Below are 26924 nucleotides of genomic sequence, written 5' to 3'. Positions count from 1 at the left end.
CTTAATTCTTTGGAGTTTTGTTTATTATTGGCTGAGTTTTCAAAGTAGCAACTTCCTTTTTATATAACATGCCTTATGGAAACATTAGTATTTCAGCAGTCACATAATGTTTATTGGATTAACAGAAAATATGCATCATAACAAAATTATACAGGTGCATAAATTTGGGCACCCAAACAGAGATATTACATCAATACTTGGGACAGCCTGTTTCAAATCATCCATCCCAACAGTCTATGTGAACTATTCTACTTTTGATGGATATATGGTAAGCCCCTAAAATTAGGAATGGTATCTGGACAATAGATACCAAATAAATTACTCAGCATCTTAATAGATACCTAATTAGTGATGTGATCAAATCTTAGTGAAAGGATTAGAGAAGGGATAATTACAGTTCAAAAAATAGCAAAAACGTACTTATAAAAGGAAGAAGTGTGGAAGCAAAAGACAGAACTGTTAATTGGCTTGTGTGACCTAACAAGTCTAGTTTGTTGGTATGTTTGTGTGCACAGTGAAGTATATGAACCCAGGGGACGGCCCTTATTTTTTTAAAATGGCAGTTTTCTATTTAGGATTACCCAATGGCACATACTACTAAAAAAGTATATTATTATGAAAATGATTTATTTACATGAAGCAGGGTTTTACATATGAGCTGTTTTATGCAATATCTTTTTATAGAGCCCTACATTGTTAGTGGGGTATTGTTTTCCTTTAAGATTTTTGTAAAGTAAATATAATTTCAAGCAATTTTGCAATATCAATTAATTAAAATGTATGCAGCCTTTTCAGTGCTACGCAATATGTTGGCGCTATATAAATACATGTTAACAATAAATAAAATAATAATCCCATAGATTTTCAAAGATATGTGATGGCCAATCCAGAATATTGTACTTCTCTCTCTGCATAAATGCTTTTGTAAGTGTGTTTAGGGTCATTGTCTTGTTGGAATATCCAATGCCTGCGTAACTTCAACTTTGTGACTGATGCTTGAACATTATCCTGAAGAATCTGTTGATATTGGGTTGAATTCATCCAACCCTCGACTTTAACAAGGTTCCCAGTCCCTGAACCAGCCACACAGTCCCACAGCATGATGGAACCTCCACCAAATTTGACAGTAGGTAGCAGGTGTTTTTCTTGGAATGTGGTGTTCTTCTTCTGCCATGCAAAGAGCTTTTTGTTATGACCAAATAACTACATTTTTGTCTCATCAGTCCAAAGCACTTTGTTGCAAAATGACTGTGGCGTGTCTAAATGAGCTTTTGCATACAAAAAGTGACTCTGTTTGTGACGTAAGTGCAGAAAGGGTTTCTTTCTCATTACCCTGCCATACAGATTTTCTTTGTGCAAATTGCTCTGAATTGTAGAATGATGAACAGATACACCATCTGCAGCAAGATGTTCTTGCAAGATCTTTGGGTTGTCTATAACCATTCTCACAATCCTCTGCATATGCCGCTCCTGTATTTTTCTTGGCCTGCCAGACCTGGGTTTTACAGCAACTGTGCCTGTGGCCTTTCATTTCCTGATTACATTCCTTACAGTTAAAACTGACAGTTTAAACCTCTGAGATAGCTTTTTGTAGCCTTCCCCTAAACCATGATACTGAACAATCTTTGTTTTGCTTTGCTTTGAGGATCTTTCGTTTTGTTGCTTTGAGGATCCCATGCTGTAACTCTTCAGAGGAGAGTCAAACAGAAGCACAACTTGCAATTGGCCACCTTACTGGAAATACTGTACCTTTTCTCGTGATTGGACACACCTGCCTATGAAGTTCAAGGCAATTTGGTGTTGCCAGTAATCAGTATTGAGCAGTTACATGCATTTAAATTAGCAGAATGACCCAAATTGCACAGCCAGTTTTTCACAGTTTTTCACATGTGAAACAATGAATACCCTTTGCTAAAAAATCTTTGTTCAGAAAACACCCCAGTACTCAGATGTTCCTGGGAAATGAAAGACATACCACTTATCTTTTACTGTTGAAAGTGGAGTTAATTATTATGCAGGCTGTGAGGGGTTCCCAACTTTTTCATACGACTGTATCTCCAGTGGCAAGAAATAGAAGTGAAGAGACCCAAAATGTATAATTGGTACTCCCTAATAAATAAACGAGGGGGCTGTAGAAGGGAACCTATGAACCTGGTCCTACAAATACAGACCATACTAGGACGGGGGCTGGTGATCTATAGACCCTATGGAGCTTTTGTTCCAAGTTGTATGTTTAATTACTAATCTTCTTATTAAAAACATGGTCATGCCAACAGTACAGAGTGCAGAAAACAATATTTGAACACATGTTAGAGATCAACAAAGTACAAACTGCTCTGCACATCCAAAGTGAGTTCTGCTTTTTTTTTTAGAACGGTTTGAAAGCAAATGCCACCTGCACAGAAAAACTAAATTTGCATCCTACATTCTATGTTTAAATCCCATAAACCCCATCTTAAACAAGGTGACTGAGATTAAAGGAATTCCATGTTTTAGTTTTCCAGTAGCTGGAGCTCCTGACATTGTCTGCTATTGATTACATGCTGCTTTATACAGCACAGATGTCACAGCTATTTTGTAATTGATTCTGAAACATATGAAAGTTCTCTACAGCACAGGTGTTAGGCTCAATTAATTATTATATTGATTGGTTGGTTTCTGTAATAAATAAATATAGAACAGGATCCTTGGAGGAAGGACAAGTGTTCAGTGAATATAAGAACCATAGTTCCACCATTCAATTTAGTTGAACTGCACAAAAGCCATGTCTGACACATAAATAATAAAATATTGTGAGACCTACCATATATTCTTAAAGCTAAAACACGTGCTGCTGCTATAAATATAAATATGAATATGAAAAATTCTCTTTAGCACTGGTAATCGGAATAATGCATTGTTCTGTGTTTAATAATATCGGATTATCCCTGTTTTGAGAGGGCTCCCATTCTGCCAAGCAGAAAGGCAAATTAAAGAAAAAAAGGTAGAGGAAATTTGCATCCTATAGTTCAAATGGGGCCCAGCATCAACAAAGCGGGCCAATCTTTAATGGTTAAGCAGAATTAAAGAGGGGCAGGGTAATGCTGGAGTGGGGCACTGCCCAAGGCCCTACTGCAGTTTTTTTTCAATATTTATAAGAGGAAATATTAGAGGTCATGAGTTAGAATGATACAAAAATGCAGTTCAGATGGAACACAGGGAGCAAAAAACTTTATATGAAAATATGCCTTTTTCAAAATTTTCCATGAAGCAAAATGGGACAGATTCATTTGTCACCAGGGGTGTAACCACAGAGTGGCCCCATAAGGCCCTAATACATATACAATTTCAATAAATATTGGTAAACAGAAAATAGAATGCTTAAGAGTGACAGGAGACTGGGGTACAAGAGCCCAGATTCTGGTAACTCCCGACTTCTACACAAGTCAGTCCCATTGCATCCTGGGTATTGTAGTCTTACATTAAACTTGACAGTCGGAAAATTGTTAAAAACTACATTACCCAACATGCATTTGGAGACACAGGCATGGCACATTAGGGCATGAAAAAACTTTCCCAAGTACAAAACAGCCAAAGGTCCAAAAAGTAGCCCAAATCCGTACCTTGGCTAGTTTGTACTTTCAAAACCCGCCTGGGCTTTAAATTAGTAGCCCAATTTGGCTGGAAAACAGCCAAGCTGGCAACCCTGCAAGAGGATGATGGGAGAAACGGATATAACACAGGAGGAAGGAACAGGAGGAGGGTTTACAAACAAGGAAATACAGAGCCTGCCATATAGCTTTGGTCACTAGGTGGCAGCATAATAATTGGTAAGCCTATAAGCATTAAACATACATTTTAACATAACTTTTAACTTCTGGCACAACACAGTAAGACTGATGGCTCAGATAATTAAGAAGCTGGCTACAACTCTGCTTTTATCAACAAACGAACAAGGAGGTTAGTCACCCTGAGATTAACCTACTCAAAAAAACAAGCAAATTGTTTCAGCTTTCCGAAGTCGGCCAAAGTTGCCTTGCGGATCTAGTGATTCGTTATGTATGGGCCAGCCGAGCGAGGCGGGTTTGGGCTATAGATTTGCACCTGCTCCGCCCCTTTCGTGACAGCACTGCAGGGCGGGTGGGGGTCTTTCAGTTGAGGAGCCAGGCCAGATCGGACCAGGTTAGGGTTGGGTGCGGGTCCAGAATATCTGAACCCTCACATCACTACTGCTGATGACATAACTGTTATGGAGGCTTTCACAGCATGAATTCAACTATTACAACATGTAGTTCCTAGAAGATGAATTCCATGTTTAGCATGTTACACTTTTTGTGCTATATGAATTATTATCAGTTATGCTTCTATCTCACCTGAAATCTATAGGGATATCAATGGCAAACAAGGTTTACGGCTAAACAACCTGATCTGATATTGATCAGATTTTGATCTGATCGTGCCATGCAACACCACTCAACAACATGCAACACCACTCAACAACATGCAACAGCATGAGATTTGCAGGATGCTTCCAAATCTGATCCTCTATAGCTAGAATGTAAAGTCGGATAGTATAGTTTTTAGAATAACCTAAATATCACAAAAATGTGCCGTTTTATTTTTTAATTTTGCCAGTAGCTGGCAACACACCTTGCAGATGGGATGTGCACTCAAACAATAATGTTCTTAAATGATTTGTACATATAAACCACTCTAGGCACATTTATTATGTGCCTTTTGGAATATATAGCTGTACTTGATCAAATGGCCATATGTCCTGAATATATATTTTGCGAGGTGAATGAACAAGGAGAACTGATGGCTGCAGTAAGAATTTTATGATTTACAAGCCCAAATGCTTGATCCAACCTCAGGTAAGCAAACCTATATGAATATGAAAAGACACATTGACATCAATATATAAGCTGGAGGCATTACCTTGATAGTTGTGTCCATTGATGCAGAGAGGAGAAGGTGGCTGTACTGCTGTACAGGAGACCACTGGACTCTGTTCACTGGTCCTGTATGCTCATTCATCTGAAACACCAGGTTTCTAGGAATCTCAGTGGAAGTATACTTTGAAAGCAAGAAGGGTTTCAGGTAGTCAGATACTCTGAACACATTTTCCAATATGTTGCTGTTGGAAAAGTGTGTATGACTTTCTGTAACTGCTCCCCCCACACTGTCATTACTGGGCATCTGCTCCTGTCTCTGTCGTTTTGGTATATATGGTTTAATAGCTATATTACTGTCTGCATCACCACTTGGTGGTCTTTTAGGTGCATATGAAGAAGTGTCCCTTAAGGTATTGGCAGAAGAACTTGTAGAATGAACTAAGGAAGCATAGTTTGTGTCTGGAAAATATTTTTTTGCGTGATTACTACTGCCAGCTCTATTTACATATTTGCCGGTACTAGGAAGGTCATTGCCAATGTAGGAAGCCCTCTCCTTAGAAAAGTTGTCATCTTCATAAACTCTTGATGGAAAAGAGACAGCAAAGCTGGTACAGCTTTTAACAGGTTGTTCTTTTCCACGGACTTTTAAATTCTCTGTCCTCTCGGAATCTGAATCAGAATCATCATAAGACACCAGTGAATTCATTGTGGGCAATTATAAAAACAGAATCTTATTAAAGCTGCATGGGTTCAGGATGTCTCCAGTTCTTCGTCAGTGGGTACCTATGAGACATAATAATTTTGTTTCATTAAACCAAAGTCAATGGTGCTCTAAAAAATGTAGTGTGATGGCAGAGACACACATTACATCAATGAGTGAATTATCGAACTATCAAATGTGTCACTATCCCTTTAAAAAATGATTTTGCTGCCATTGCACAGACCTCCAGTCACCTCCCTACTCCCTGCAGTACCACATTACAGACTTGTGTTGGTTGCCAACACAGCTTCAAGTCCTGGTAGGTGGAGGACAAATTTAAACAGTACATAAGACTAAAAAGTTTGGTATGGATCTACCTAAATAAATGGTCCTACACAGAAGCAGCCACTCATACCTGCTTACGTTTGCAGGACAGATGCGGACACGCAGGCATTTTTAAGTCCTTTGTATTACTGAAAAGCCATAGAAGGTGATAACAGGCCTAAGTACAAGGTATTAGGAGTACTATAATAAAAGTTGCAAAGTTTGCTACAGTTCTTATTACCTAAAGCAACCAATCAGCAGATCGCATTTATTGGTCTCCTGTTTAAAGGAGAAGGAAAGCTACGGAGGCATTTTATTGCCAATAGATTAGCTGCAATAGTGCAAGCTAGAATGCTATATTTATTCTGTAGAATGTTTTACCATACCTGAGTAAAAAGCTCTAGAAAATCTCTGTTTGTTTAGGATAACAGCTGCAGTATTAACATGGTGTGACATCACTTCCTGCCTGAGTCTCTCCCTGCTCTGGGCTCAGATTACAGTAGAGAAGGGAGGGGTGGTGGAAGAGGAGCAAACTGAGCATGCTCTTGCCCAGGGCAATGAGGTTAAGCTGAAGGCAGGAAGTCTGATACAGAAGCCCATGTGTACACAATAGAAGGTAAGAAATGCAGTGTTTCTTTTGAAAGGGGACTCAGAGCAACATTACTTTGGGGGTTTACTGGTATATTTAGATGGACCTTTCTGTTAAGGCTTACTTAGTTTTAACCTTTCCTTCTCCTTTAAAAGTTAACTTCTGATTGATTGTTATGGGTGACTAGGTAAGGCCTGCATCTGCCCAAATATGCATTCTGGGGACAATTGCAAATTTAGCCAAACACAAACACGTTGATTTAATGCGATACTGACACGTTCCTATAATAATCATAGGAACGTGTCAGTAAAATGCTGCACACGTAATCGTTCCCCTCAAAGTCCCCCGCAAAGCGCCCCCAGACCCCGCAAACCTGCGTTCACCTGACCCTCTGACACTGCTAAAAGTCCTTCTGAGCCGTTTCAGTGATGATGGGCTAGGGGTGGTGCGATCCTTCCATAGGCTGATTACGAATGAAAACAGGAATTCAGTCTATGGAAGGATTGCTCCGCCCCCAGCCCAGATCAGTTAGTAGTGTCAGCGGGTCTGCAGCACACAGGTTCACGGGGCAGTTTTGCGGGGAACCATTACGTGTGCAGCATTTTCTTTATATTGACACGTTCCTATGATTTTTATAGGAACATATCAGTATCACTTTAAAAATGAACTGTTCAAAAAGCAACACGACCACATGAGCAGATGTGGTTAATGCTGTTCAGTGACCCCAGAGGCAGTCTCCTACCTGAAGTTACACCAAAGTTTCACCTGTGTTAAAAGCATAAGCATAACGATCAAGAGCTTTTACTGAAAACTCGTTTTGCCTTTAATAAAAAACCTATACATTTTTATTATGTGTTCATTAAACAGTGCTGAGCAAGGAAACTGAAATGATGTTAGTTTTACACTTGATCCCACATGCTGGTTTTCAAAAACAATTTTGAGAGGGAAATGAGTTAAAGGAGACCGCAATTAACATTCCTAGACCAATGCCTCCTTGTTTTTCTCACTTTGCTCCTTGCCCCCTAGTGATTACCCAAAGGTACAGAATAGATCACAAGGACCTTCACATCCTAAATGAATACACTGCAGGCTATGTCAAGCAGTCAGCAAGTAGATATTTAGCGAAATATCTGAGTCAGAGCCCATGTTCCAATAAAGACATTTTAAACCAAAGAATTATGTGGCTGGTGCTGGCTGTGAGTATGGCAGGCAGTCAGGGCAAGCTTGTGTTGCACCCAGAGCCCAAGATGCAAGGAGCACAAGTTATTTTCTTCAGTTCAAGGGGGGCCCACTTTAAACCTGTTTTTTCGTTAAATAAAATGTAGTTCTAAACAACTTTCCCATATCTATTATACAATACATGTTTTAAATGATTTTAAAGTTATGTGTACCAGAAATGATGATTGTGAGCAGTATCTCTCTGGCCGCATATACTTTCTGCTACTCTGGCCCTAACTCCTGAAACAATGTAGCAGAAGCTCTGATTAACAGACCTGGAGGAAAACTAAATTCTGCCACACCATGCTCGGACTGGCAATCTGTGGGTTCTGGCAAATGCCAGAGGGGCTGCTGTAAGATACCATAGACACTCACTATTTAGTGGGCTGGTGGGGGGCTGTTTGGGCCACCGTGTGGCCTGTTTGGGCCTCTGGGTACCTGAAATGCCAGGGCCTATTTTGATTCTCAGTCCGGACCTGTACTGTTACATTTGAGTCAGAACCTGAGAAAAGAAAACAAACAGCGTTTTCAATTGCATTTACAAATACAATGATAAACCATTGAAATTGAAAATCTGATTAAAATGACATTTTTTTATTAGGCAACAAAACAAAACCAGTTTTGGGGTTTTTAGAAGAACACATTTTAATACAAGCGTATTCCTATCGTGCTACACAAAGTCATACATACATACATTAATAGCGAACTCCTTTTTTTGGGGGTTTGGGGTCCGAAAAGATAGGGGCAACGTGTATGATGTCTGTCCAACAAGCAAAATGTATAGGATAGTATTACACAAACAAGCCCCGCGTCCCATGCTTGCAGCCTGTACGTTTATCATGGGGGCTGAGCAATTTACAGTAGTATTTCATCAATACTTACCAGCATTGGCTGTCAAAACACACTGGCTCCGACATCTTTCCGCTCCGTGCGGAAACAAGAGGCGGTGATACAAGTTCCAGCAGAAATAATGGAAAACACGTCCTAAATTGTCACGCTATTGCTCAAGTTACAAATAAATCCTGTCACTGCATTCTATGGCCTCCCAGGTGTTAGAAGTGAGAGCCGCTTTAGAGGCTAGAGAGGGCTGGGCTGTAGCGTAACACGGGAAGTAGCGGCATTCCTTGATTAGACTCGCGCTTTACCGGATACAGCAGTGGAAGGGCTGATACTGTATCGGAATCTTATCACGTGTGTCACTGTTTCCGATCGGTGCCACTATGTGTTGCACCCAATGCTGGCCGGCTGCGTGGTGACATAGGGATTGCAGCAGACAGAGAACCGGCAACTGCTGGACACACGGTGAGAAGAAGCGGCAGACTTGTTCGTTGATGAGCCTAAGTTCGGGAGCTGGTGGTGGGGATAAGTGTAACAGTAGGGAATGTGAGGGCAGAGCAGCAGGAATGCAAGTCGCGGGGTGCGTATACTGAGCTCACATGCTGACATATGTCTGTCCCAGGCTGCTGCCCAGAGATGGACACGTGCATAGTGTGGCTTGTTGAACTTTAACACTCAGCTGCTTTATTATCTCTAATTGGCAAATATGCGTCCAAATGCCCTTTATTAGCAGTTACCTCTAGGGACATAACCTGCAAACCAATGGGAGGGCAAATGAATCGTCGATATGGCAACAGTAGTCCAGTGCCTTCCGCTAGTGCAGCAGAATTGACACCAGTAATGTAGTAACAGGCACTCAAAAACCAAACCCCCTGCCTAAACTGTACAATTGGAAAGCAGTTTATTTTATACAGAAAGACAGCCTTACGCGTTTCGTGTAACACTTAGTCATAGGCCTATATTGCACTTTAACTCCATGCCATGCCTCTATAGTATTCTGCTTATTTTAAAGGGGAAGATAATTATATAAATGTAATCCATATACTTTGTTCCAATATAAAAAGAAATTACTGGGCCAACTTTAATCTGAGAGTGCCATTTATTAAAATCATATTTATCAATTATTCTCCAGTGGCGCCACTAGCCCGCTACCAGTCGCAGGGTCTACTTCCTCTATATTTACACACTTGGAATGCATTTACTCTCCTTCTATACATTCTCTTTTGCTCTCAGAGTAGATAGTGTCCAGCGCTGAGTATGGCAGTAGTTGCAGAGCAGCAGGGTTACACACACACACACAATTCAGTTTGTGACTGAACTGCACAATCATCAATTTCTGTTGTAGAGTCCCTCCTTGGATCACACATGAATCGGCTGGGCGAGGCCCATCTGCATTGATTAGTCTTCTGAGCCAGTCTTACTAATTATGCTGCAAAATATCTCTGAGCTGTTTTGTAGGACTGACATTTATAGTACTTGAACTGGAATCAGACATTTATATAAAGCATTTGTTGAAACCACTACAAAAAGCAATTCTACTGATGATTTCATACTGATATTTTATTATGCAGCCTCATCTTTAGGTTGTGTCAGGAGGTACACCAAAAAGGATCAGTTTACAAGAGGGATGAAGGAGTTTAGGGATACAAAAGTGAAGTAACGATCACATAGCTAATTGCATAAAGACTGATGAAGTACTGTAGGCAAAGGCACAGTCACACGGTACAAAGATTGTAAATGAGGGAACACTATGCGTTAATAAAAACGGGGTAGAGATTAACATTTAACCAAAGAAAATCTGCTTGCTAGAAATTCAATGGCACTTGACCTCAAAAATGTTAGATGTTCAGAAGCCACCCTTTTTAATTTTCAGGTATATTGAGATTTTTATTTGGCATTTAAGGATATTCTTATTTTGCCCTGTTTTTCCTGTACACATGAGATAGATATATATATAGATATATAGATATATAGATATATATATATAGATATATATATATATATATATATATATATATATATATATAGATATATATATAGATATATATATAAAAATGTTTTTTTGACTTTTATCTACTGTATTCCATTAATTGTCATATCTTCACAGCCTTCAGCATTATGTCTGACAGTGGAACAGATGCATCTGGGTCCCTCATACCTATGGACTTATATGACAGAGTAACAGCTCAAGGAGACAAAGTTCGAGTGCTCAAATCTGAAAAGGCTCCTAAGGTATTTAATTATAGAACTGCATGCATTTGCTTAGTTAACTTACAACATAGAAGCATTGATGTTGCGGTATAAATTCAGTTGACATTAAGTAACAGCATTTACGGTATCCCTAAAGGGCAACCTCAGAGCTGCCAAATACTTTTAGAACAAGAAAAAAAGAAAAATGCAGGGCATACTTCCTCATAAAGTAAAACCCACTATTTATTGTTACATTAAAAGAGTGCAAATGGCTGTTGTGTAAAAGACGCCTAACGCGTTACAGGAACACCCCTTAATCAGAGGCTTCTATCATGGCCAGTGTCGGACTGGCCCACAGGGATACCAGGAAAACTCCCGGTGGGCCCAGGTGTCAGTGGGCCCTCCTGCTTCAATACATTTGGCATATATAATGGCCATTACCTATTTTTATGAGAACAAAGAGACTAAATAGATTGAATAATAGATTATAGCATGTAAAGAAAAGAGACTAGCAGAAGAGAGGTTGCATGAGGAGAGGAATTATAATAGTACTGAGAGTGGGCCCCTGGTCTAAGGTTTTTGGGTGGGCCCCTGGTGTCCTAGTCAGACGCTGATCATGGCCTATGGTTAAGGGATGTTCCCAAAATGCGTTGGGCATCCATTACACAGCAGCCACTTATGCTCTTTTAATGTAATAATGAATTTGAGGGAAAGATAAATAGGAGTTGGTCTGAATGAAAAAATTAGTGATAAAAACTATCAATAAGAGGCAGAAGAATAAGGTATACTAAAAGTTAATTATTATTTTGGGTTCAGGAAGAGATTGATGTGGCTGTGAAGCTCTTATTGGCTTTGAAAGTGGATTATAAGAATGTGACTGGGCAGGATTACAAACCTGGCGTTCCTCCAGCAGATGACATGCCCACTAACAGCAATGGACCATCTACCACAGATAACGGTGATGATTTTGTTGATCCATGGTCTGTGCAAACAGGAAGCGCAAAAGGTGTAGATTATGACAAGCTTATTGGTGAGTTACAGAGTTACTACCTTATCTAAATATTCTGTCAATGTATAGTCACCTTGTTAATAACACCACAGATTGAAGGACAATAAAAACTGTTAATTAAAATAGTTATTCTCACTAGGAGGTGCTTAACAAACCAGAAGCCCATAGTGTGTATAAACATTAAGCTTTTTTTCCAAGCCAATACAGTACTTTTCAAAATTACGAACTGGTTTGGGTTATGGTAAGTAGAATGTGGCACTGCCATGGTGCTGTCCATGCACACACACACAATCCCTAAACCCTGGTTGGAATATTTAGAGAGGCACTGCACCAGCCTGTAGTTTTTTTTTGTAACTTAAATTTTTGTTTTTTATTGATTTTACAGGGATCATACAAAAAATGTACCCTTTTTCACATCATTTGTTTCATGTAGATAATGGAAGCTTACAGTTTTACTAACAGCAAAAGTAAAATGCCCAAAATTGCTGTCTATAATCTGAGTAACATTGTTGAAGTATTTAAACACATAATATATTATAACAGTGCTGGTTATTCTGCAACAGTATCTTATACCTAAATTGGTCATTTCTATATGGTCCTTCTGAAACACGAAAAATGTTAGAATATGTAACCTTCCAAATTTAACTAACAGGTAAAGGGGGGAGACCCTGTAGAGTACCGGCAACCAAACCTCTCAGAACCCATATGTCCCAAATTTTTGTGTATTGGTCCATTCGGTTGGTCAGATGAGCTATACCTGCTTCGAATGCTTTATTCGAATTTACTCTGGTAATTATTTCAGCCAAGGTTGGTGGCGTCGAGATCTTCCAGTTGGACGATATTGCCAAGCGAGTAGCTGTTAGAACTTGATTGACCAAAGTTTGCAGCCTGTAGTTTATGCCCAGTAGAGTGTGCTTAACAAATTGGCACCCCCAGTGTTTTGTTTCATTGTCCTTTTAAAATTTGGATTGAAATTTTGTTCTGCCTTTGGTATACATTTTTGTTACATTGATTTTAACTTTAAAGGAACAGTTCAGTGTAAAAATAAAAACTGGGTAAATAGGCTGTTTCTAATATAGTTAATTAGCCAGAAATGTAATCTATAAAGGCTGGAGTGACTGGATGTCGAACAGAACATAATAGAGCATCGCTTCCTGCTTTTCATCTCTCCAAGTCAGTTAGTCAGTGACTTTAAGGGGGGCCACATGAGACATAACTGTTTAGTGAGTTTGCAATTGATCCTTAGCATGCAGCTCAGATTCAAAAGCAAACCGTTTTGACACATGTGCCCCCTCAAGTCTCTGATTTCTGGTTACTGCCTGGTAGCCAATCAGTGGAAACAAGAGCGCTGCAAAGCAGGAAGTAGTGTGCAGCCTATCTATTTGTGCACTTTTTATTTTTATACAGAACAATTCCTTTAAGGTAACGTATTTGTTTGGTAAAAATTGACATGAGAAGATCCACTCATTTGGCAGTGCTGTCAAACAAGGTGATCTTTGGCCTTTTGCGGAGTGGGTCAAAATATTCCCTGGTTATAATTTTCCCCCTACCCGATCAATGTCTAAAGTCACCTATTAGTTGGGGAGAGCATCGATAACCCTCAGCCACCACCGACCCAGAAACCCTAAGAGAGGTCGCTGTAGTGGAAACTGTGAATACCTTTAAAGGAAAACTATAAAATGTAGGTCTCTATAAAAAAAACCCTGCTTCATATAAATAAACCATTTTCATTATAATATAATTTTTTAGCATTATGTGCCATTGGGTAATCATAAATAGAAAACTGCCATTCTAAAAATAAGGGCCGCCCCTCTGGGATCGTAGGATTCACGGTGCACACGAACAAACCAAACAAACCATACATGTTAGGTCACGAGCCATTTAACAGACAGAGTTCTGTCTTTTGCTTCCACACTTCTTCTTGTTACAGTTAGAGCTGCAGTATTTCTGGTCAGGTGATCTCTGAGACAGCACACAGACCATCACAAAATGGTGGTTAAAGGCAAGAGATGTAAAAGGGCAAGATTTACTTAAATATATATTCCAGTTTGGTAAGATTCTTTAATATGCCACTTAATTTAAAATATAAAGTATCTGTTGCTCAAGTATTCATTTTGGGGATATAATTTTTCTTTAAATCTTAAAAAAAAACTGAAAATGAAGGTTTACCACAAAGTTGTTTAGAAAGCAGTTTACTTTAATTTTTAATTGACTGTGGATTCTATTTTTATGTGAAGTCATAAATGGCTCATCTGTAGTAATAATTCAAATGAGCTGGACTTGCTTTATTTTTCTTGAAAACATTTCACCAATCATCCCACTGGCTTTCTCAATTCAGGATGTAAGAAGATCTTTCTTGAATAAATACCCAGGAATGTTCCTCCAATCAGCAGTTTGAAGACTGCCAAGTCCAGATTCTAGACCTGGAGAACAACTGGTTCAAAAGATGTGTTAAAGAAGCGATGTATGAAAAAACAGAAAAACCAAGTTTGAATAGAGGCGGTAGGAGGTGCGACATTATCTATTCTGAATAGAGAAAGCCAGTCAGACTGGTGAAAAGTCTTCAAGAAAAACACAGCAAGTCCAGTTGATTTGACTTATTACTAAAGATAACAAAAACAAAAAAATGACAGGTGCCAAAAACCAATACATGCACTACCTAAATCAAACCACTGTTAGATCCCCTCCGTTAGATGTAAATCCCCTCCTTTGTAATTTTTAAAGCGCACAAATAAAGCCGATACATTGATATTAATCTTACCAGACTCCAAGAATGCTTTGATCAGTGCTCCACAGCGGTAACAGTGGTTTGATGTAGTAGCCGGTCAGAAGGAGCCGACACATCACAAGAGCTGTGGCTTAGCAGGAGCTGGTGTGCATGGGATGAGCTCTGCCATTGCCACATCGCTGTTTTTTGTATGCACTACCTAAATAAATAGAATTATAGTAGAAAAAAAACATTAGTAAAAGGGGAGGGTGTACACACAGTTCACCCACAGTTCACAGGTGCATATCCATAGGAAAACAACAATAGTTGTGAGTCCCTCCAAAAAAAAAAGTGCAAAAAAGTTTATTAGGACATAGTGGACAACGGCCTATTAATACAGATATACCATGACCTGGAGAAATGATCTGGATCTTCACAATCATAAATGATTCATTACAAGAGAAAAGTGTTATTGAGAAATTTCCAGCTTTCTTCTGCATATTTTTCCATGCAGGTGTTGCATTTATTAATGTATTATTTATTTCACATTTATAGTACGGTTTGGGAGCAGTAAGATTGATCAAGAACTCGTCGATCGAATACAACGAGTCACTGGACAAAAGCCACATCACTTTTTACGCAGAGGGATATTTTTTTCACACAGGTATTTAATTTATTTTATTTTTCTGAAACAGGAAAATTAATATTTGCTTTATTGCTCTGATTTCCATAGTCGAAATGCAGCACAATAACATTGATGCATTTTGCTACAAAGTATAGTTTCTGCAGGTCATTTTAAAATGCCAAATGCACATTTGTTGTGATATATCGGTTCATTTTAAAATAAAAAGGTTTGACGTGTTTGTGCTTTAAAACAACATGTATCTTTGCTTGGAAAAATAAGTAATAAGTAATGTGAAAGCATTACACAAATACTTTTATGGCAAAATTATAAATGGCATGCAAAGACATTGTTATGATAGATGTTCAATTTCTGGTGTCCATATCTCTTTAAAGGAGAAGGAAAGGTTAAAACTAAGTAAGACTTATCAGAAAGGTCCATCTAAATATACCAGTAAACCCCCAAAGTAATGCTGCCCTGAGTCCTCTGTCAAAAGAAACACCACATTTCTGTCCTTCTATTGTGTACTCATGGGCTTCTGTATCAGACTTCCTGTTTTCATCTTAAACCTCATTGCCCCGGGCAAGAGCATGCTCAGTTTGTTCCTCTCCCCCCACCCCTCCCTTCTCTACTGTAATCTGAGCCCAGAGCAGGGAGAGACTCTGGCAGGAAGTGATGTCACACCACATTAATACTGCAGCTCCTATCCTAAACAAACAGAGAGTTTCTAGAGCTTTTTACTCAGGTATGGTAAAACATTCTACAGAATAAATATAGCATTCTAGCTTGCACTATTGCAGCTAATCTATTGGTAATAAAATGCCTCCGTAGCTTTCCTTCTCCTTTAAGTACATATATATAGCTGTAACATATATGTCCTTTATTGTGCTTAGGGATATGCACCAGGTCCTTGATGCTTATGAGAACAAGAAGCCATTTTACCTGTACACAGGAAGGGGCCCTTCTTCTGAAGCATTGCATGTGGGTCACCTCATTCCATTTATCTTCACAAAGTAAGTGCAGATGTGAAATTTGAGAATGCTACCATTGATGTATTTGTCTCACTTATTAACAGACATTCTTAATATTTTTCTGAAAATGTAAATAAACTGCATTTGGTACTAATTATCCTGTAAGTGCATCTGATATTCATTTTACTGCTATTGCTTTATGTTGTTTTGAATCCCCCTTATATCTTCCCTTATTAGGTGGCTGCAGGAAGTTTTCAATGTCCCCTTGGTTGTACAATTAACCGATGATGAGAAATATCTATGGAAGGATCTCACACTAGAAAAGGCTTACCAGTATTCAATAGAAAATGCCAAGGATATTATAGCATGTGGCTTTGATGTAAATAAAACATTCATCTTTTCGGATCTTGAATACATGGGGTAAGTACTTTGCCTATGAATCTTTAGAGGCTATTGCAATTAGACCAACTTTTCTTTCTTTCTTTGGGGGCAATTTCCTTGCTGGTATGGATTGATTTGTACTTGGTAGGAGAGTATGAGTTTTTTGTTCTATAGTTCAATTTTGCTGGACTTGCACCTTATTTGGCCAGAGAGAGTCAGTGACTGCAAGGTTAGCAGTATTATCATTATAGTTTTTTGGAGTAAAAAAGGAAAATAAATGCAACATTCTGCTTTTGAAATTGTGATTAGAGGAATACCTAGGAAAAATTATAGTACAGTGGCACAGAGTCACATGCCGCTACTATTAAAGGGGACCCATCACCCAAAAAAATTATTTAAAATCCTATTTTATCTCAATTGTCAAACAAAATGAACTTTAATTACAACATATAAATTATTTGAATCTTTTTTCCTTCAGTCTTGGAATTCATAATTATAGCAAGCAGGCAGGAGCCATTTTGTGGACACTGTTATTAAGGCAAGCCTTGCATCAACTCAGAATCTTGTTTGTGTACTAGATTAGGGGACCAGATGTCCATCCCCATGCCCTGGCTACACAATTAAACGGTGAAGAGAACATGGGAATGTGTGGAGAACAGTGACATCTAGGAAGTGCTGAATGGAAAGTGAAAGTAATTGTCTGCCCCGCCTCAATGCCTAAAGCATAGAGGAGGGGCAGACACTATTTGATTGACAGCTGAGATTTTAAATGACAGAAATTGGATTTCATGTTTAATTTGAAAAGGACTTTTATTATACAGCTTTTTGTGTCTGGCTGACAGGTCCCCTTTAAAAGTTGCAACTAATGACATTTTTTTTTTTTTTTTTTTTTTTTTTAGGAAGAGTTCAGGATTCTACCAAAATGTTGTAAAGGTTCAAAAACATGTAACCTTCAATCAAGTGAAAGGAATATTTGGCTTTACAGACAGTGACTGCATTGGTAAGAATACATTTTAATCCTTTAGAATAGTATGGTGCAATTCATTCTTGGGTGCAGAAACTGTGATTCTCAGACTTAAAGACTGACCTAATGTGAACTCCAGACTCCTTGCTATGTTTATATGGCAGTAATTTGTATGTGTGAACTACTTTGGCAATTACCTCTATCTGTGCAAGCAATATAAGTGTCATAACCAGCAATGTTAAGCTTAAAGTCAGAGCTATAGAACTAGTCAGTCAGTATTGAGGCTTTCTACTGGTAACTGAGTGATCCTACTCATGCACATGAATTCAGCATGGGCAGCAGATGTTTTCATCCACTTTAGTCAGTTGTACATTAATTACAAACAGCATGTGATTGATAGCACAATTTAGTTATAAATTCTTCTTATGCAATGACTCCTTGATCTCTTGATGTCACAGTATTGCTTTATTAGTCAACCCTGGTTGTTAGATCGTACATTCTCTTGTTTGTTTAAGAAGGGGATTATTATAGACATGGCTAAGATATATGGGAACTTTGGGAAGAAATAATTATTATGGGATAAACACAACAGTAAGTTTTTTTTCTTGCAGAATAGCCTTGAGAATACTAATGAAATATGGGTCAGAATTTTTTTCTGAAAAGTTCAATTGTATTTTGAGTTCAAAAGTATGATGACGTAATATGTTTATTTAACCAACTATATTGCTTATAGGGAAGATAAGCTTTCCAGCCATACAAGCTGCTCCATCTTTCAGCAGTTCCTTCCCAGAAATATTCAAGGGTAGAAAAGACATTCAGTGCCTCATCCCTTGTGCCATTGACCAGGTATAAAACTACTTATGTAAATCCATTGTACAACTGCTGCTCTACAAAAAAACTAAAGTACACTGTCTTAACTTTTTAATAGTTCCTGAATGTTTGAATACAGATATGAGATATATGTATACATATAGCAAATGTAAAACATTTTATTCTGTGGCATAAAGGTGAGGATCATCACGTTTAATTTAAAAGGAATATTATTGGAAAAAGGTTCACTGGTGCCCCATAGCATAGATTTTGAGGAGCCACAGGAATAACCTTCCTTTAATGGCCCAGTATATGAACTTCATATTCCATTGTGGGCAAGTGGTTTTAAGACTAACCATAAAAATGAATATGGTTAAAAATGCCATATCTTACATACTGAACTTATTGTACCAGCCTAACATTTCAGTATCTCAATAGCAGCAATGATCCAGGACTTGAAACTTGTCACAGGGGGTCACCATCTTGGAAAGTGTCTGCAACAGTCAGTGGACTCTGAGCAGCTGTTGAGAAGCTAAGATTAGGGGTTGTCGCAAATTTACAAACAGAAAATGAGGTTTGTCTGTAATATAAGCTGATGCTACAAGCCTGATTATTAAATTCTGATGCTAATTGCACTGGTTTCCAAGCTGCCATGTAGCGATTATCTGCATTAAGTACTAATCTGCCTTATAATGTGACATTTATAGTCTGTAAATACTGTATATTGTGAGTGGGTCCCTAAGCTCAGTAAGTGACAGCAGCACAGAGCATGTGCAGTGAATCAGCAGAAAAGAAGATGGGGAGCTACTGGGGCATCTTTGGAGACACATATCTTTACTGCTTAAGGGCTGTGGTTGCCTTGGGCTGGTACAGAAGCACAAAACACAATGTACAACATTTATAGCTACTTCTTTACTTAAGCTTTAGTTCTCCTTTAATTATACTTTCTCTGGTCTGCCACATAGTGAAACCTTAACTAGAACCAGTTGTGCATCTTTAAGGAAAGTACCACCTATATGTTTTACCAATATATTGCAAATACATACTCATTTGTTCCCTTACTGAGTGCTTTTATGTGAATATCAGGGGAGAGGGAGTTGATGCAGCCTATAACTGTGTGTTGTCTAGTTGTTTTTTGTTTTTTTTTAATTTAATCACTTTATCTCTAAATGACATTGTCCTTTTATCTGTCATAGGATCCATATTTCCGCATGACTAGAGATGTTGCTCCTCGGATTAATTATCCTAAACCTGCATTAATGCACTCAACATTTTTCCCAGCACTTCAAGGAGCACAGACAAAGATGAGCGCCAGTGATCCAAACTCTTCTATATTCCTTACAGACACAGCAAAGCAAATCAAAAATAAGGTAGCACATTTTAAAATTCTAACAGTGTAGCATGTGTGTGTGCATATTCCTAGCAAAGGCGAGTTCATGTCTCTTCCTGCATTGACTGTCCATATAGTAGTCTCTTACCAAAATCATACTTCTTTTTTAATACTAGATCAACAAGTATGCTTTCTCTGGTGGAAAGGACACTATTGAAGAACACCGGCAATTTGGAGGCAACTGGGAAGTTGATGTCTCTTATATGTACTTGACGTTCTTTCTTGAAGATGATGAGAGGCTTGAACAAATAAAACAGGTAAGGTATTTCCCTGCTTGAATGTTGCAATACAAATCCCCTTGTTACAGTACATCCCCCTAAAGATAATAGTGGTATAGTGAGCAGAAAACATAGAACCACTAAAGCATGCATTTTACACAAGTTAATGCTGTCACTTAATGGGTGATTTTAAAACTGGCATTCATATCCAGCTGCCTTTCATGGTACTGAGACCTAACATTTGTAAACCTTAAGTAGATCATCACTTTCATCTTAAGGCCAGTGTATATTGAAGGCTAACATTGCCTAGCTAATATAACCAATAATATACTTGGGTATATATGTTAGTCCAGAACAAACTGGAGAAAGACGATTTTTCACCTCAGGCCTCACCCAATAGAAACATCACTTTTATGTTTCCAATTTAACAGTACACAGAAATGTATTTAACAAGAAAAACTTCGCTGCAAACTGAAGAACCTACACACATTCAAACAAAGTGGGTTTCCTTTATAAACACTGGGCAAACCTTTACCTGGGCAGTAACCCGTGAAAACCAATCATGCCAGTTGCTGGAGTTGGAAATATTACTGTTTTATCCATGCACTACTTTAAGTATAGCCCCTTTTCTAGATGCTTATATACTTTAATAGCCCCACTGCTGGGATTTAAACTCAACCCCTTATACTAGATCTTGGCACCATATGTTTTGCTAGTGCTGGGTCCAAGGGACCAAATTCAAAATGTATGGAAGTTTGTGCCTTATTAGAGATGATACCAATATTATGGATAAACAGCCAACTCTACTACTAAGTATTTATCCCCTTACTAAAGATTGTGTTTGTTTTCTAGGATTATTCAAGTGGTGCCCTTCTAACAGGAGAGCTTAAGAAAATCCTTATAGAAACCCTGCAGCCATTGATCGCAGCACACCAGGAGAGAAGGAAACACATTACAGAAGAAGCAGTCAAACAGTTTATGATGCCTAGAAAGTTGGCATTTGATTTTTAGAAAGTTTTAAAAGAAAAGATTCTGCAATTCAACAATGTACTCTACAATGAATTATCAACCAAATAAGATCGCATTTGCACCTTCCACTTATTTTGGAATATGTGTCAAATTGACATGTTTTAAGGCAAGTTATGTGGATTTGTTGATCTTGGTATCACACTCCCAGAGGACTTAAAGTGAAACTTATCCAAGGTATCAATACCTTCTTCATAATTCATATTTATAATTTTGCATCTGTGCTATTGAACTATTCTAACCAATACTAACCTAATAAAATAATTATGATTGCACTTACTTATTCAGTAGTGTTAATACATTATAACAGCAAACTACTAATCAGTCAGTTGTACATAAGTGGAAATCATAACTATATTTTAATTAAAATGATCACCAGTCTTTCACTCACTCTTCCGCAGTGGCTGCATTTAGTACAAAAGGTTTGTTATATGGGATTTTTAACATACTTAGAGGGTTATTCCATTGTCTTTTCCACTGAAACAACATCTTGGCAGATCTTGGTAAGTTCCAATTTAAGTTTTTCACTGCACACCCATTATTAAGTCACTTACTACACTAGTGGTGCAGTACTCACATATCACTGGCAGGGTACTCACAGCAGTATAAAAGTTAGAGCCCCACACGCACAGTTGGGGAGCCTATTTTCTTGTTTCAGCTTGTTTTTTGTCTAAATGTCCTTTCCAGTGTAGAGACTGTACAGAACAGATATAATCTTAGAAACAATGCTTGTCTGCCCATGGGCTGCAAAGACTGCTGTATATAATATCATCATCTTGATAAAATCAGGCCCACACACCTTTAATATGTAGGGTTGCCACCTGGCCAGTTATCCACCTGGCTAGCCAGTAAAGAACTAGTAATGGTCAGGGCTGGTATGAACACAACAATCTACCCAAATCCTATTCCCATAGCAGCCTCCTTATCTGCTTTAATCTGCCCATAGTCTGCCCTATCCCTGCACCCATGTCATTGTCCTGTAAATGGCTGGCAAATGTTTTCAATTCTGGTAGTACAGTATATCAGCTAACTGACCCTCTATATTGGTAGAGATGGGCAGTGTTGCTGATTGGCACCAAAGCTAAAAATGTGGTTGTTCCATGGCCCATTCTAATGTTTCAGTGTCATGTTCAGTGTGATGTAGAATTACACAAACTGCCCAAAAATCATTCCATTTTGGGCCTGATCTAATCTCAGCTTAATTATGTTCAACATTGCATAACATATTTGCCCTATCTATATAAGTGTGTGTGTATATATATATATGTATATATATATACAGTGGTGTGAAAAACTATTTGCCCCCTTCCTGATTTCTTATTCTTTTGCATGTTTGTCACACTTAAATGTTTCTGCTCATCAAAAACCGTTAACTATTAGTCAAAGATAACATAATTGAACACAAAATGCAGTTTTTAAATGAAGGTTTACGTTATTAAGGGAGAAAAAAAAACTCCAAATCTACATGGGCCTGTGTGAAAAAGTAATTGCCCCCCTTGTTAAAAAATAACTTAACTGTGGTTTATCACACCTGAGTTCAATATCAAAGGTTATAAAGCCATTTCTTAAGCTTTGGGACTCCAGCGAACCACAGTGAGAGCCATTATCCACAAATGGCAAAAACATGGAACAGTGGTGAACCTTCCCAGGAGTGGCCGGCCGACCAAAATTACCCCAAGAGCGCAGAGACAACTCATCCGAGAGGCCACAAAAGACCCCAGGACAACATCTAAAGAACTGCAGGCCTCACTTGCCTCAATTAAGGTCAGTGTTCACGACTCCACCATAAGAAAGAGACTGGGCAAAAACGGCCTGCATGGCAGATTTCCAAGGCGCAAACCACTTTTAAGCAAAAAGAACATCTCAATTTTGCTAAAAAACATCTCAATGATTGCCAAGACTTTTGGGAAAATACCTTGTGGACCGACGAGACAAAAGTTGAACTTTTTGGAAGGTGCGCGTCCCGTCACATCTGGCGTAAAAGTAACACAGCATTTCAGAAAAAGAACATCATACCAACAGTAAAATATGGTGGTGGTAGTGTGATGGTCTGGGGTTGTTTTGCTGCTTCAGGACCTGGAAGACTTGCTGTGATAGATGGAACCATGAATTCTACTGTCTACCAAAAAATCCTGAAGGAGAATGTCCAGCCATCTGTTCGTCAACTCAAGCTGAAGCGATCTTGGGTGCTGCAGCAGGACAATGACCCAAAACACACCAGCAAATCCACCTCTGAATGGCTGAAGAAAAACAAAATGAAGACTTTGGAGTGGCCTAGTCAAAGTCCTGACCTGAATCCTATTGAGATGTTGTGGCATGACCTTAAAAGGCGGTTCATGCTAGAAAACCCTCAAATAAAGCTGAATTACAACAATTCTGCAAAGATGAGTGGGCCAAAATTCCTCCAGAGCGCTGTAAAAGACTCGTTGCAAGTTATCGCAAACGCTTGATTGCAGTTATTGCTGCTAAGGGTGGCCCAACCAGTTATTAGGTTCAGGGGGCAATTACTTTTCACACAGGTTTGGATTTCTTTTCTCCCTAAATAATAAAAACCCTCATTTAAAAACTGCATTTTGTGTTTACTTGTGTTATCTTTGACTAATAGTTAAATGTGTTTGATGATCAGAAACATTTTGTGTGACAAACATGCAAAAGAATAAGAAATCAGGAAGGGGGCAAATAGTTTTTCACACGTGTGTGTGTGTGTGTGTGTATATATATATAAAATCATCTGTAGCTTGGGCTTGCATAAAGTTTTCAGAAACCAGAACAATTCTTTGCAAACATATTCTTTTCAGGATATAAAATGTGTTCCCAAGAATGTTTGTGGTTAGTATAGATGTTCAATATTTATTTTAAAATTAGCATTTGCAATCTTGGCTTTTTTCTGGAGGGGTACACGCCTGCCAGTTTTGTGATTGACCCTTTGTAATCTTCCCTGTGTTTTTTTTTTTTGGTTTCTTGAAGTGCATAATATTGTGCAAATGCAGAATATTTTAGTTTACATAAAAGTATAGCTTTCTAACTTATGGCTGATCCTAGCACAGTAATGCACTATAATATAAAGAAACATAATGAGCACATATATGTAACCTCTTTAGCAGCAAGTATATGCTCTTCCAGTAGTACAGACTTACACATAAACCTGCTATGATTTGGAATCTGTTATGTTTATTACAGAATTCAATAATTTAAAAGAAAGGACAACTCAACAAGATTCTATTGAATACATAAGGTAGTGATACCAGTAACTCACATCTGGATATTTTGCCAGTCTATGCCCAGTTTTGCTATAACTTAAGAACTAATGTAGAACTTCCCATTTTAGGTTTTTCAGGGGGCCAAGAAAATAAAGTAAAACCAGGGAAATGCATTATGCAGTTTATAGTGGTGGGACCAAAAAAAACAATTTGCAATACAAAAATAAAATGGAATTCTTAAAATCAGGGGTTGTAAAATTGAGGTTTTACTGTATAACTATCATATCTAGATAAATAGGGCATGTACTGTAATTGTCTTTTGTGTGTTCCTATGGTTAAAAGTAATGCAAAGTTTGTGTTTTATTAAAAATGATAAATGTGTGCTTCTTTTAACTGCCACTGAATGATCAGAATACATTTATAGAGAGATAATGAGCTTGTCCCTTCCTCTCACTGCTGCCAGTAGTCCATGTATTAAGAAAATGAGGAAGGATGTCAATGACCGGGAGAATCAAACTTTGTAATTTGCAACCACTAGTGAGCTTGCAGGGATGCTAAATTTACCACATTCTGCTGCATGAAGGATTGTGGGAATTATAGCAAAAAGCACTACATTTTGGGTAAAAAAAAACATTGCGATTGCACTTTGCACATTGTGGTGCAGTAAAATAAACAACCTCTTCTTTTGGTCCTGTTCTTCTACAGAATCAAGTCCACGGTTCTGTATTTTTCAATGTTTAGAACATGGCACTATAAGACCATTTAGTGCCATAACCGTTACACAGTAAAGCTGCATGTGACAGAAACCCCTCATGTCTTAACTTCACTTGTTAATAAAGATTTCATATTCAGTTCCACCAGTAATGTGATCAACAGAAACTTCTACTCTGCAAAATCGTATGAACTAGTCACCGTCTAATATTCTTTCCAGCAACTCACTCCATTCCCTTAAAAATAGATTTCAAGGATAAAACATTCTTCAGCACTATCATCTACGCTTGTGTTTTGGATAAACTGTCCCCGACGAAGAACAAGATGTTCAGGGTGTGAGTTATATATAGAATAGTCGCAGATTTCTGCCAGGTTTGTTCATGCACTGAATTCCTAAGCCTGTTACTGATGAGCATGGGAACAATTACAATTCTTTCTTATTACTAAAAGAGTTAATCAATGTGTAGTTCTTTAAAATGGGAACTATTGTGAAAATAAAAATGTAATATAAGCTTCATTAAACTGAAATTAAAAAAAAAAACCTAAATACAATCCGTTAAATATTCTGCCCTGTTTCTGAAATAATCAAGTTCATCTTCATCATTTCTTTCTCAGCATCTGTTTATCTTCATTCTCTCTTCATGCAGGAGTTGGGTGTCAGATAATCATTGACAGTTAAGGTGGCCATACACGGAGAGATCTCCTCATTTGGCGATGTCGGATCCTAATGATGGGTAACGTGCGGGCGTATCGCGGGGCCGCATCAACGAACAGATGCGGCCGCGATCCAACGGGATTTTTAGTCCTGTCCGATCGACATCTGGCCGACTTCTGTACTCCTTAAAGGGATACTTTAGTGCTGCTCCAGCAGAATTCTGCACTGAAATCCATTTCTCAAAAGAGCAAACATATTTTTATATTCAATTTTGAAATCTGACATGGAGCTAGACATTTTGCCAATTTCCCAGCTGCCCCAAGTCATGTGACTTGTGCTCTGATAAACTTCCATCACTCTTTACTACTGTACTGCAAGTTGGAGTGATATCATCCCCTCCCTTTCCCCCCCAGCAGCCAAACAAAAGAACAATGGGAAGGTAACGAGAAGCCCGTCGGAGGGCCCCCACACACGGGCCAATAAGCTGCCTGTTGGCAGTTTTTATTGGCCCGTGTATGGCCACCTTTAGATCCAATATATCTTATAGGGGGGCTCATTTTGCCTAGAGCATGTATTAAAGCTCACTTTATTAAAACCCACCAGAAATCCTGTCTCTCTACATGCGGGACTTATGCAAAAGGCAGTTATTTTGTTAGATTTTTTTTTGTACTGGAATCAGTTATTTGAGTGAGCTCTAATTCATCTGCTAGGAAAGGAAGCTCCTATAAGATATATTGGATCTATCCCTCAATGAATATCTGACACCCTAGTTCTGCATGAAGAGAAACAGATGTAGAGGGATAGTGAAGATAAACTTTATTATTTCGGAAAGGATGCCGAATTTTTAATTGATTGTATTTACAAATATTCTTATTTCAGTGTGGTCAAGTGTATATTACATTTTCATGTTCCCAGTAGTCCCCCCTTTAAATCACAACAGTTATGCTGTACTCATTGAGGCGCATGTAAGTGCTGAATAAAGGTGGAACTTATCAAGTCGTGTTCTACCTGCATGAACTGGAGTTATTTTCCTCATACAATTTTATTATGGAGAATTCACATTTTCTGAATTTTCACATGAAGAAATGATGTATGTGGGAGATTAGCATGGAGGAGGTGACATAGATAATGAAATGCTAAAGTGGCTGCTCTATCGTTATAATGGCCTATCTGGAGAAATTTCTCTTGGCAAATATTAATTATTTTGTTCTTAGTATATTGGTGATGATTCAAAACTTAATACTTGACTATTAATAAACTGAAAATCACTTGATTTCCAATGACCCTTAAACTTTCCTTCTTTTTCTAACCTTTACCCTTCACGTTTCACTGTGCAGACCCTCTCGACTTTACAATCCAAACATTTTTGCTGTCTATACTCTTTTTCTTTTCTCCCTGTTCTTTTTCTGTCCCTCAGTCACTTCAGTCCCTCTGCTCTCCTGTACTCCTTAAAGGGATACTTTAGTGCTGCTCCAGCAGAATTCTGCACTGAAATCCATTTCTCAAAAGAGCAAACATATTTTTATAT

The 26924-nt window shown here is 38.3% G+C and overlaps 2 protein-coding genes across 5 annotated transcripts in view; one reads left to right on the top strand and one right to left on the bottom strand.

Annotated features, from left to right (window-relative positions):
• The window catches only part of wdr25.L (WD repeat domain 25 L homeolog), a 109680-nt gene extending 100952 nt beyond the window's left edge, over positions 1-8728 (bottom strand). Inside the window, exons 1-3 of one of the 3 annotated variants that reach the window (XM_041573069.1) lie at positions 8588-8728; positions 8081-8207; positions 4918-5657 (exon numbers count right to left, since the gene is read on the bottom strand). In XM_041573069.1, the coding sequence (XP_041429003.1) occupies positions 4918-5580 (663 nt within the window). In that variant the 5' untranslated portion in view covers positions 5581-5657; positions 8081-8207; positions 8588-8728. The remainder of the gene's footprint in view (positions 1-4917; positions 5658-8080; positions 8208-8587) is intronic. The other 2 variants (XM_041573070.1, XM_018230558.2) reach the window with 2 other exon arrangements.
• A 66-nt stretch (positions 8729-8794) lies between these two features.
• On the top strand, positions 8795-21109 carry wars1.L (tryptophanyl-tRNA synthetase 1 L homeolog). 2 transcript variants are annotated; one of them, NM_001091076.1, is given in 11 exon segments: positions 8795-9007; positions 10650-10774; positions 11549-11762; positions 15004-15112; positions 15964-16083; positions 16279-16461; positions 17322-17422; positions 18120-18232; positions 19393-19566; positions 19703-19843; positions 20657-21109. In NM_001091076.1, coding segments are annotated over 10 exon segments (1428 nt in total). In that variant the 5' UTR covers positions 8795-9007; positions 10650-10660; the 3' UTR covers positions 20816-21109.
• Positions 21110-26924: the final 5815 nt, after the last annotated feature.

The sequence above is a fragment of the Xenopus laevis genome, chromosome 8L, assembly GCF_017654675.1.
Source record: "Xenopus laevis strain J_2021 chromosome 8L, Xenopus_laevis_v10.1, whole genome shotgun sequence".
Classification (NCBI taxonomy): Eukaryota; Metazoa; Chordata; class Amphibia; order Anura; family Pipidae; genus Xenopus; species Xenopus laevis.
Note: the sequence above shows the minus strand (reverse complement) of the source record. Positions and strands in the feature narration are given on the sequence as shown.